The sequence below is a fragment of the Phocoena sinus genome, chromosome X (assembly GCF_008692025.1).
Source record: "Phocoena sinus isolate mPhoSin1 chromosome X, mPhoSin1.pri, whole genome shotgun sequence".
In the NCBI taxonomy this organism is placed as follows: Eukaryota; Metazoa; Chordata; class Mammalia; order Artiodactyla; family Phocoenidae; genus Phocoena; species Phocoena sinus.
In genome coordinates this window covers 118821191-118834853 of record NC_045784.1, presented here as the reverse complement: position 1 = coordinate 118834853, position 13663 = coordinate 118821191, and the positions used below count along the sequence as shown (strand labels likewise).

The 13663-nt window shown below is 38.3% G+C and overlaps 1 protein-coding gene across 1 annotated transcript; it reads left to right on the top strand.

Annotated features, from left to right (window-relative positions):
* Nucleotides 1-1476: 1476 nt before the first annotated feature.
* On the top strand, nt 1477-4644 carry CXHXorf66 (chromosome X CXorf66 homolog). Its single transcript, XM_032618992.1, is given in 5 exon segments — nt 1477-1564; nt 2515-2604; nt 2607-2670; nt 3718-3977; nt 3980-4644. Coding segments are annotated over 5 exon segments (1167 nt in total).
* The last annotated feature ends 9019 nt before the right edge of the window (nt 4645-13663 follow it).

Sequence of the window (13663 nt, the reverse complement as noted above, 5' to 3'; positions counted from 1 at the left end):
ATGTAAGCAACAAACCACAGTAGTATATAACCTGTGCCTGTGACTTTGCCAGTATTAGAAATCATATCTATTTTCATATATTACAGTTGTTGCAGATACCACAAAATATTGTTTATGCTTATCATTTCAGTGTACAGTAGTTATTAGATCCACTGCCAGATCTCTTTATTTAGTGAATCAGTAATTACATATATTACTACATCACAAATTTTGTATTTGATAACTCTATTTCAGTATAATCCATTTCCTTTGTAACCCTATACATTTCATTTTGTACGTTTAAAAATATCATTCTGAGATGGGCTCCACAGGCTTCCCCAGACTACCAATGGCACAAAAAGCATAAAGAAGCCCTGTTCTAGATGCTGATGACTTCCAGTCTAAATCATCTTCTGAACTCTAACTGGTTTCTGGATATGTGTACTTGAATATCTCATGATAACCTTAAGTTCAACATGACCCAGACTGAACTCATCAACTTCTACTACTCCCATTCTCCTCAAAGCTGCAGCTTCTCCTGTGTCCTCTGTCTCAATGAACAGGACCAAGAGCTACTCAGTTGTCCAAGCCAGACTTCTGATCTGTCCTCGACTCTTCCCTTTCCTTCACTCTAACAATCAATCAAGAACCAAATCATGTCTATTCAACTGCTTTATTATTTCCAAAAATTCACCCATTTATCTCATCCTCAATACCTCAATTTCGGTAACCATCTTTTCTCTTCTCCGTAAGTGGTCTCCCCACAAACAGACAGAGCTCCCCTCTAATCCATTCTCTCCAATCATTGTTAAAATGATCTTTCTCTCCTCAAACACTGTGCTTAGTCTTAATACAGCCCACTTCACACTATCTTGTAATTACTTGAATTCTCTACTTGAATATAAATTCCAGGAGTGCAAGAATTTTTATCTTGCTTATTTTAGGATCTGCAGCATTAAGCATGGTGTCTGGCATATAGGAACACTCTATGTTTGTTGAATAAATTAATGATTGGACTGAGCTTCAGCCTGATGGTTAATAGCAGCTCAATAAAAAGGTTGAGGGGCTACTCAAAATCTTAATTTTACTAAGAAAAAAATCCTAAAAATTTATACCTCAAGACGATTTAACCTCTATAACACAGAAGACTACGACAAGGCTGCAGGGTGACTCCTTAACATTTAATAAGGAAAAATAGTTCTTCAATATCTAGAGCTATCCCAGTTTCTCTACCTTCTCTAAGTACTTCCCTCTGTGCTTAATAATGTCCCAGTCTTCTTGATTCAAATTTGATAGAATATTTGATGTAAAGAAGAAATACATGATTAAAAGTCATTTGATAATATTTGTACACAGAAGCTCATGCCTCCCCATGGTGAGATTATGCTGTCAGAATATGACACAGAATGATAATGTCATAAACCCCTAGAACAAGCTGAACCATATCAAATCCAGTAGTTTCCTTGGTAGAAGAAGCATTTGAACAAGGCCCTGGACATGAATCTTTTTATTTATGTCCTAATTTTACCCATTTAGACAAATACTTGTTTAAATACAAACCAAAGTGATGAACCGTCTACTACAGGTTATGTGCTCAACATTAAAACTTAGAAATTATGATCTATTATATTATGCATTCAAGCATTTAATTAGGCAAGCTAGCTGTGTTTAAGAAATCTGCTGTTTCTTGGATGTTACTATTAGTAGGTCTTCAAGAATTTCTAGGACAACACCTAAGAGCTTTACTTCTGTGTAAAAATTCCAAGCAACATAGAAGCATAAAGAGTACAGACATGTTGCCCCCTTTCACTCCCCTTCCCCACCCAATCTACCACCCCCCACTGCACCCCCCACCAGCCAAATGAGAAAATGCTATGTGAATGAATGTGGCATGGTACCTAAGACACAGTAGGTTTCAAGAAGGGCTTTTTCTTTTTTTTTTTCCTTTCTTTTTTTTTTTTTTTTTTTTTTTTGCGGTACGCGGGCCTCTCACTGTTGTGGCCTCTCCCGTTGCGGAGCACAGGCTCTGGACGCGCACGCTCAGCGACCATGGCTCACGGGCCCAGCCGCTCCACGGCATGTGGGATCTTCCCGGACCGGGGCACGAACCCGCGTCCCCTGCATCGGCAGGCGGACTCTCAACCGCTGCGCCACCAGGGAAGCCCGAGAAGGGCTTTTTCTTGTCCTATCCCTTTTCCCACCGTACACATCCACATATACATTAACACTCAAGTGCATTCACACATGCAAGACATACACACACACTCAAAAACCTAGGTAATGGGTCGAGCAAGCCATGATGCAGGGGTAATCCAAGTAATTATACTCATTAGCCAGAGAAACCTCCCAGATTTGGCTTCTAGACTGTGGCTGGGGACCTGATAGAGCGAAGAAAATAACAGTGGGACACTTACCATGCTTAAAAAAATAATTGATGAAGAGATTTGACTTTGACCTACAGTGACAAACCACCATCAAAGTGGAAGGAAACTTGGTTACCTGACACATTTTCTGGTGATACAATCTCTTTGACAGGAGCCAAGCACCGTGAATCAATGGAGACCAAACTGGACAATTTTAGGAGACATCTACTCATTATCATAACTGGTGTTATGATCATAGCTTTTTTTATACCTGTTTTTGCTTTCTCCATTATTACTGTATGAGCAATGATGCCCCCAAAGCAGGAACGTAAGTTTTACACCTTTGAATTAAGAATGCAAGGGGTGTGTGTGTGTGTGTGTGTGTGTGTGTGTGTGTGTGTATATACATGTAGGAGTTTTCGTTGTTGTTATGGTTAGTTAATGTTAACTTTAGACTTCAAAAGAGCTACCGACATCTTGTGGGTGGATACCTTCACTTAAATGATATCAGCTCAAATTATTTCAAGTACATTATCAACTTTAGCCAAAGCTGTCCCTTATTCAGGGTTCAGCTGAGCCCCAGGCTGCTAATTTCATTATAAATTGAGTCTAGGAAAAGAGGGAATGACTATCTGAATAAGACAGAATGAAAAAGGGGAGAGAGAAGGCACTGGGTCTCTGCATTCCAAAGACAATAAAACATTTTGGATAATCTACCGTTTTAAGATATAATAACATGAAAAATGATTAACTGTGTTCAGTGATCTCAGTCCCTGGCTTTCATACAGGAGGATCAGGCTGGCCCTGATATACTAGTTCCCTAAAAATTTCGCAATCCAAGGACTGATGACTGAAATATACCAGTGCTCCATTCCTTTGGTTTTAGAGGAATATTCTGAATATAAATATGTATGGAGGGAAAATTTGATGGTGTAAATATGATAGGAAAACAATGAATTTGGTCTAAAGAGTGTTTTTTTTATACGTGAGAAGTTGTGACATTTGTGCCTCAGTTGCATATCAACTTGTGACTTTTTAATAAAAAGTTTAATTTCTGGAATACATAAAATTATCTCTCTCCCTCTCAACAGTAGACTTGAAACAATTTTGTGTCATTCCATACGCAGACTATATGGTTATGAACTGTGGTTGAAACAGTAAAATTAAGAAAAAGGAAAAGCATTCAACATATGTTCATATCTGTAACCTGAGTCATGGCTTTCACCACACTCCAATTCTTACTGTGTTCAATTTTCCTGCTAGAGCCAAAAAAAGACCAGAAGTCTAAAATGACACAATAGCCTGTGTTTTCTGGTGATAGCAATAGTACTCTTTTGATTTAAATTGTCATGCTCCAAATTTTCTATATTTTCAGGGTCACGAAAGAAGGTGTAATGGCTAAGTCATCCAGGTCATCCAAAATATCATTCAGTGACTCCAAGACAGTTAGTCTGTGCAGTCCAGAAAAACAATCCATGCTATCCGGTATAGACAAGCTATCTGGGCTCTCAAGTCCAGGAAAGACATCCGCACCACCCAGTACAGAAAAGTTAATCAGGCCTTTGAGTCAAGAGAAGTCATGTAAGCCATCAAGTCCCAAGAAAGTATTCAGATCATCCCACCAGGAAAAGTCACATAGAAACATAGTCTAGAAAAGGCACGTAAGCAGGCTCATGCCCATAATCTAGTCAATCAAGTCAGTTCATCCTATCCCAATAAGGCCAACAGGCCACCTTGGCTAGCCAGTCTACAATATCTGGTCAGGCCAACTGAAACTCCTCGTTCAACCTATCCACAAAATCAAAGCTTGCCCAAGCCATCCAGTTTACAGAAACTCACCAAACGCCACAGACATCCTATTCTAAAGAGGTCAGTTAGTGCAGCTAGGGCAGACATATTATCTAGGCCTCAACCAATCAAGTCTTGTCTATGCTACAAGGAAAAATGCCTTGTTTGCAGAGCTGCTTCTGAGTTTTTCGTCAATAATATTTCAGAGGCGAAGAAGAAGAATACTCAAAACCCACCTTTTCCACGCGAACTGAAGCCTTTTTCCAGGTCCTTTCATAAGATAGATTCCAGACACAATGCACTCTGTGGCAATGCGAATGACAGTGATATGATGACAGACTACAGTGATGGTGACAGTGACAAGGAGATAACCATTATCTGCAACATAAAATGCAAGGAAGTCATCTATAAAACCACCCGTGAAATAATTAAGGGCTCAACAAAAATTAAAACCACCCATGAAGAAGCAAACTTATACCAACTGTTTTATGCTCACCATCCTTTAAGACCCTGATAGAGGGGAAATCCTCTTGGGATCACTACTGAGGTTAGACCTATCCATCTTGGAGGCAATTTACTTGAAAAATAGTAATTAAATGCATGACATAACAAATGATTTTATTATAATTATTATTGCATTTTAGAGGCATAAAGCTCTTTTGAGGTATCTTATTTAGATCTGGTCGCTTGGATGGGAACCATAAACACACACACATAAATATAGAAAGGAACTGCAAGATGTGTACCCTGGACTCCTTTTTCCCTTGGATTAGCCCTCAATTGAAGTCTCAACCCAATTAACCTTATTTTTTTCATGTTTACATACAGTCCTCACAGTTTAAGACTGTCTTTCTGTAGTGCCCAGTGCTTGGTGGAAATGGCTCTGTGTGCTTGCTTCTGGCTGCATTGGGGAAACTCCTGACGGTCATTTCTAATACCACTGCCTCCTGTGACTGCTACCAAAGTAAGGGTCCAGCCTCCAGCACCCACACCTGGAGTGCCATGATGTTAGTCTAAGTGTTCTAGTCTTCATAACTCTCAACAAGGCTTTTCATTCTTTTTGTTACCCTTCAAAATGATTTAAAAAAAAGAGTTTGCCCTGTTGTGCATTCTCAAAATGTCCCAGTTGGAGGTCTGATACCCACCCATTTTCTTCACATGGTACCTGGTACCATGTACTGGTACCAGCCATTGTACTGGTCTCTTTATGTCTTGTGAGTCTGAAGGCCACCCTCCCCTCAATTTTGCTGATTTACTAAAAGAACTCACAAGACTCAAAAGCAGGTTATACCCATGGCTAAGGTTTATTAGAGTAAAAATATACAGCCCAAGAGCAACAGGAAAAAGACCTCTATCAGGAGGAAGCTAGAGAGGTTGGACACACGCTTTTGAGTACTTACCCATCTGGGGCAACCTAGGACATGCTATCTCTCTAGCAACAAACTAGAGGGACACGTGCAAAATGTCTCTGCCCAGGGAAGCCTCCGCATCTGAGGCTTTTATTGAGAGCTGGTCCCATAGGTATATCATGCTACATGACCAGCCATGGCAAGTGAAACTCAGGATCCCAACAATGAAACCAGATGCACATCGTCAATGTTGATGTTCGTGCAAAGCAATCAGGTGTACAAAACATGATCATCAACCATTAACATAAGAATATTCCCACAGGGTTGGCCAATGGTCAAATCATGGTTCCCGGTCCCCTTGACATACAAGGACCAAACAACCAGACCTGCTGTGTTAACACTTTCCTCATATTTCACATATTTTATTTAATCCCCAACAGCCCCCTATTATATGGGGAATTATAAGAGTTAACCGAGACTCTGTAACGTTTAGCAAGATCACATTTATTAATTGGTTGAATCAAGATATGAATCTATGATTGGCTTATGTTCAAATTTTCATTATGCTGTACTGCCTTCTCACTACCAGTTTCTAGGGTGCCTGTTTATTCACAGATCACCCAATCCATTGGTGTGACCTGAACTTCAATCAATCTGGGCCATTTTCCTAACCTACCAGGAGCATATAAAGATGTCTTATGTTCATTCAGATCTGACTTCCCCATATCCTCTGCCTCTATTGGTGGTCCCCTGGTGGGATCTGTACCCATAAGGTCATCATAAAATTCACAGATGGCACAAAGTAGCTGCTTAGGTATAAAGGTTTTAAGAGATGGTATATGCATTTAAAAAGCATTGTGAGAGCTACAGACTTGATTTCCTACTGGTATTACCCTTTTTGAAAGGATAAACTTTAAAGGGTTAGAATTGTTCTGGGTTAGGCTGGTCTTTTTAAATTCACAAATAGAAGCAAAAGTTCTGATCAGATTTTTACAGTTTGGTGTGAAAAACAGTTCAAACAAAAAAGTAGAACAAGTATAATGAACGCCCATATAAGCATTGCTCAGATTCAACAGTTATCACTACATGGCTAATTCTGTTTCACTCCTATCCATTTCCCTCCCATTTATATCTCTAAAAGATAATAAATTTTAAAAGTACATAAACACAATACTATTATCTCACGTAAAAATTAATAACTCCTTAATATAAATTATCCAGTCAGTATTCAAATTTCCCCATTCGTCTCATTTTTTCTATGGTTGTTTGTTCAGATGATGTTGATCAGTGTTTGACAGCATCTAAGTATTTTTAAATCAAAATTACAATTTCATTGACTAATGTGGCTTCATATTGTAAGATGATTTTGGAGTTAATCTAAGCTATCAGTAACCTGGAAAATAGCAAAAGTTGAAATTGTACGGTTTTCAGCTTAAATTCAACCCATGTCTTGGAAGGCAGAGCCAAATAATCTAAGCTCTCTTCTCTTTCCCATTTTTAAGCCAGAGACTTGTAATACTTTAAAGGCTGTGAATATTAATAGCTAATAAAAATGACTAACTGCCAGTGACATCCAATGATAATGACATCTTAAGAACAAGTTATCGGCATGAGTATGTATGTTCCTTTTTAAACCACACTTAATTATAGAGTAGGAGTCTACAGAATATTTGAAGCTCATTCAATGTGCAACATTCTAGGTGCATTAGTGGGGCTTTCACACATAAAACCAGTATAAAATACGTAATAAAAATAAGTACCATGCGTCAGAGAAGAATGTTAGCAAAAAAAAAAAATTTAACCAGTGAAAGTTTGTGCAAGCTAATAATTAAAATAATTAAGTCCTATCACTCCAAAGGACAGTCTTTGGCACTTTTTGGAAATGTCCTGATTTAAGTAAGAGGGCTCCGAATTTCTATTTCTTAGCTTTCTTGCAGCATTGTATTATCTCTCATGGTACCTTTCTCCTTCCTTCTGTCTTGCTCTCTGTTTATTTCCCGGCTCAGCAAGAGTCAGGGCCATATCTCAGTCAGTCCATGGCTTCCTTACATTCCCCTTCTACAGGGGGCGCTGTGAAGCCAGTTTCAAGCATGGCCCTTGCCTCTCAGACTATCTCCACTCTCTTTCCCTTCAATCCACATGCCTGACGCTCACCTCCAAAACTCATCCCTTCTTCCTGGCTATGGAACTGAAATTAATTATATTTTGTTCCTTATTCAGTACAGCTCTTTCTAAAAACCCATCACTTAAAAAAAAAGTGCTAATTAGAGAAAGAACAAAAAAACCCCTAAGTTAGCAGAAGGAAAGAAATCATAAAGATCAGATCAGAAATAAATGAAAAAGAAATGAAGGAAACTATAGCAAAGATCAATAAAACTAAAAGCTGGTTCTTTGAGAAGATAAACAAAATTGATAAACCATTAGCCAGACTCATCAAGATAAAAGGGAAAAGACTCAAATCAATAGAATTAGAAATGAAAAAGGAGAAGTAACAACTGACACTGCAGAAATACAAAGGATCATGAGAGATTACTACAAGCAACCCTATGCCAATAAAATGGACAACCTGGAAGAAATGGACAAATGCTTAGAAATACACAACCCGCCGAGACTGAAGCAGGAAGAAATAGAAAATATGAACAGACCAATCACAAGCACTGAAATTGAAACTGTGATTAAAAATCTTCCAAAAAACAAAGCCCAGGACCAGATGGCTTCACAGGCGAATTCTATCAAACATTTACAGAAGAGCTAACACCTATCCTTCTCAAACTCTTCCAAAATATAGCAGAGGGAAGAACACTCCCAAACTCATTCTACGAGGCCACCATCACCCTGATACCAAAACCAGACAAAGATGTCACAAAAAAAGAAAACTACAGGCCAATATCACTGATGAACATAGATGCAAAAATCCTCAACAAAATACTAGCAAACAGAATCGAACAGCACATTAAAAGGATCATACACCATGATCAAGTGGGGTTTATTCCAGGAATGCAAGGATTCTTCAATATACGCAAATCAACCAACATGATACACCATATTAACAAATTGAAGGAGAAAAACCATATGATCAGCTCAATAGCTGTAGAAAAAGCTTTCGACAAAATTCAACACCCATTTATGATAAGAACCCTGCAGAAAGTAGGCATAGAGGGAACTCTCCTCAACATAATAAAGGACATATATGACAAACCCACAGCCAACGTCATCCTCAATGGTGAAAAACTGAAACCATTTCCACTAAGATCAGGAACAAGACAAGGTTGCCCACTCTCACCACTCTTATTCAACATAGTTTTGGAAGTTTTAGCCACAGCAATCAGAGAAGAAAAAGAAATAAAAGGAATCCAAATCAGAAAAGAAGTAAAGCTGTCACTGTTTGCAGATGACATGATACTATACACAGAGAATCCTAAAGATGCTACCAGAAAACTACTAGAGCTAATCAATGAATTTGGTAAAGTAGCAGGATACAAAATGAATGCACAAAAATCTCTGGCATTCCTATACACTAATGATGAAAAATCTGAAAGTGAAATTAAGAAAACACTCGCATTTACCACTGAAAAAAAAAGAATAAAATATCTAGGAATAAACCTACCTAAGGAGACAAAAGACCTGTATGCAGAAAATTATAAGACACTGATGAAAGAAATTAAAGATGATACAAACAGATGGAGAGATATACCATGTTCTTGGATTGGAAGAATCAACATTGTGAAAATGACTATACTAGCCAAAGCAATCTACAGATTCAATGCAAAATGCAATCCCTATCAAACTACCACTGGCAGTTTTCACAGAGTTAGAACAAAAAATTTCACAATTTGTATGGAAACACAAAAGACCCCGAATAGTCAAAGCAATCTTGAGAACGAAAAGTGGAGCTGGAGGAATCAGGCTCCCAGTCTTCAGACTATACTACAAAGCTACAGTAATCAAGACAGTATGGTACTGGCACAAAAAGGGAAAGATAGATCAATGGAATAGGATAGAAAGCCCAGAGATAAACCCACGCACATATGGTCACCTTATTTTTTATTTTTACCTTTCTGCGGTACGTGGGCCTCTCACTATTGTGGCCTCTCCCGTTGCGGAGCACAGGCTCCGGACGCGCAGGCTCAGCGGCCATGGCTCACGGGCCCAGCCACTCCGCGGCATGTGGGATCTTCCCGGACTAGGGCACGAACCCGTGTCCCCTGCATCGGCAGGCGGACTCTCTACAACTGCGCCACCAGGGAAGCCCGGTCACCTTGTTTTTGATAAAGGAGGCAAGAATATACAAAGGAGAAAAGACAGCCTCTTCAATAAGTGGTCCTGGGAAAACTGGACAGCTACATGTAAAAGAATGAAATTAGAACACTCCCTAACACCATGCACAAAAATAAACTCAAAATGGATTAAAGACCTAAATGTAAGGCCAGACACTATCAAACTCCTAGAGGAAAACATAAGCAGAACACCCTATGACATAAATCACAGCAAGATCGTTTTTGACCCACCTCCTAGAGAAATGGAAATAAAAACAAAAATAAACAACTGAGACCTAATGAAACTTCAAAGCTTTTTCACAGCACAGGAAACCATAAACAAGACCAAAAGACAACCCTCAGAATGGGAGAAAATATTTGCAAATGAAGCAACTGACAAAGGATTAATCTCCAAAATTTACAAGCAGCTCGTGCATCTCAATAACAAAAAAACAAACAACCCAATCCAAACATGGGCAGAATACCTAAATAGACACTTATCCAAAGAAGATATACAGATTGCCAACAAACACATGAAAGAATGCTCAACATCATTAATAATTAGAGAAATGCAAATCAAAACTACAATGAGATATCATCTCACACCGGTCAGAATGGCCATCATCAAAAAATCTAGAAACAATAAATGCTGGAGAGGGTGTGGAGAAAAGGGAACCCTCTTGCACTGTTGGTGGGAATGTACATTGATACAGCCACTGTGGAGAACAGTATGGAGGTTCCTTAAAAAACTACAAATAGAACTGCCATATGACTCAGCAATCCCACTACTGGGCATATACCATGAGAAAACCATAATTCAAAAAGAGTCACGTACCAAAATATTCATTGCAGCTCTATTTATGATAGCCTGGAGATGGAAACAACCTAAGTGTCCATCATCAGATGAATGGATAAAGAAGATGTGGCACATATATACAATGGAATATTACTCAGCCATAAAAAGAAACGAAACTGAGTTATTTGTAGTGAGGTGGATGGACCTAGAGCCTGTCATACAGAGTGAAGTAAGTCAGAAAGAGAAAAACAAATACCGTATGCTAACATATATATATGGAATCTAAGAAAAAACAAAGAAAAGGTCATGAAGAACCTAGGGGTAAGACGGGAATAAAGACACAGACCTACTAGAGAAGGGACTTGAGGATACGGGGAGGGGGAAGTGTAAGCTGTGACAAAGTGAGAAAGTGGCATGGACATATATACACTACCAAACGTAAAATAGATAGCTAGTGGGAAGCAGCCGCATAGCACAGGGAGATCAGCTCGGTGCTTTGTGACCACCTAGAGGGGTGGGATTGGGAAGGTGGGAGTGAGGGAGACGCAAAAGGGAAGAGATATGGGAACATATGTATATGTATAACTGATTCACTTTGTTATAAAGCAGAAACTAACACACCATTGTAAAGCAATTATACTCCAATAAAGATGTTTAAAAAACATAGTGCTAAAAGGTCAGATTTCAAACATTTCTCACATATAATACTTTCTACGTGAAATTATATAAGCATGGAAATTAACTCAACATTGTAAATCAACTATACTTCAATAAAACTTAAAAAATAAAAAAATTTACAAATGAAAAAAAATTTATAAAAAGAAATTAAAGAAGCATGGAGCTGAAAGGATGCTTAGGGATCCTCTCTTCTAGCTCCTGTCGGGAGGGGCAGCTGTGAAGAGCTGAAGGAAGAGCTGAAGTCTTCTCATTCAGCAAGAAGACCACTTTTTTTTTTTTTTTTTGCCGTATGCGGGCCTCTCACTGTTGTGGCCTCTCCCGTTGCAGAGCACAGGCTCCGGACGCTCAGGCTCAGCGGCCATGGCTCACGGGCCCAGCAGCTCCACGGCGTGTGGGATCTTCCCAGACCGGGGCATCAACCCGTGTCCCCTGCATTGGCAGGCGGACTCTCAACCACTGTGCCACCAAGGAAGCCCCAAGAAGACCACTTTTCACCAGGGTTGAGGAGACATGTGCCAGGATCACAGATTTTTAAGTGGCCACAGAGAAGTGATATACCAGATGTGGGATGTTTATGACGGTGTCAAGCAAGGACTTACTTAAAGTCTTCAACTTTATCGGTTCTCAAAATCCTGCTGACCCTGCCACTGTGCAATCCCTAAGAATTAGAAGCAGCAAAGGAAGGGAATTAGAAGTAGGAAAAAAGCTTTGTGGGAGCTTCAGTCAAATATCTCCTTAACGGTAACCTATATACAACCCACAATTATTCCTCTGCTGTTGCAACCTTAGAAAACAAGGGCTAATCATGATTAATTAGTTTTGCAATTATTTATATAATGCATAGAAAGGGCCTCTTTGAAATAAGCAAGGGCTAATTATAGCTTACATCTAAGAACTTTCAGGTAGTGCTGCTTGAGGATAATTCTACTTAGAATTATTCCCTTATGTGCCTGAATCAAAATAACATTGAAGACTGCTAAAGGAGATGAAGAAATAAATTGCCGTAAATCTGTCGTATATAAGTATTTTACTTTAAAAAATAAAATATAGGAACTATACAGTCATTTTTCCCTGAATAGTAGAAATTTGCTGATAATAACAAATTCATATATATCCTCTTTCATCAAACTCTTCCCTTAGTCACCAATTTTCCTAGCAAAGTGGACTATTTTTTAATGTCATATTAAAATTATCAAAAGGCTGGGAATGTAAGTTGGTGCAGCCACCGTGGAAAACAGTATGGAGAGTCCTCAGAAAACTAAAAATAGAATTACCGTATGGTCCAGCAATCCCACTCCTGGTCATATATCCAGACAAAACTATAATTCAAAAAGATACATGCACCTTTATGTTCGTAGCACCACTATTCACAATAGCCAAGACATGGAAACAACCTAAATGTCCATCGACAGATGAATGGATAAAGAAGATGCGGTACATATATACAATGGAATATTACTCAGCCGTAAAATGGAATGAAATAATGTCATTTGCAGCAACATGGATGGGCCTAGAGACTGTCATACTGAGCGAAGTAAGTCAGACAGAGAAAGACAAATACCATATAATATCACTTATATGTGGAATCTAAAATATGACACAAATGAACTTATCTACAAAACAGAAACAAACTCACAGTCATAGAAAACAGACTTGTGGTTGCCAAGGGGGAGGGAGGTGGGTGAGGGACGGAGTGGGAGTTTGGGGTTAGCAGATGGAAGCTATTATATATAGAATGGATAAACAACAAGGTCCTACTGCATAGCACAGGGAATTATATTCAGTACCTGTGATAAACCATAATGGAAAAGAATATACATATATATATATATGTATAACTGAATCACTTTGCTGTACAGCAGTAATTAACACAACATAGCAAATCAACTATAATTCAATTTTTAAATGTTTTTTAAAAATTTTAACAAACATATGGTTACCAAATGTGAAAGGAAGAGGGGGGATAAATTAGGAATTTGTGATTAACAGATACAAACTACTACATATACATAAAATAGATAAGCAACAAGGATTTACTGTATAGTGCACGGAATTATACCCAATATCTTGTAATAACCTATAATGGAAAAGAATTTGAAAAAATATATATATGACTGAATTTGCTGTACACCTGAAACTAACACAATATTGTAAATCAACTATACTTCAATTTTTAAAAAATAGAACGTTACTAAGCTACTTACCTTTAATTTCTACATGTTTATATAAATAAATATAAAGGTATTCACAGCAAAGTGAAATAAAATTCTAAGGTACTACAGGACTAATGGCAGATATTCTAAGTTATTAACAATAAAGGCAGTCAACTCGATATTTGTTCAAAAAAGGAATATAGCACTGTTGTGTAAACAAGTCTCTTTTATAAACCTTAGTTTCACTGAAAGAACAGTGATGACAAAGTGAAATTGTCAAAAATAAAGCCTTCTATGCTGA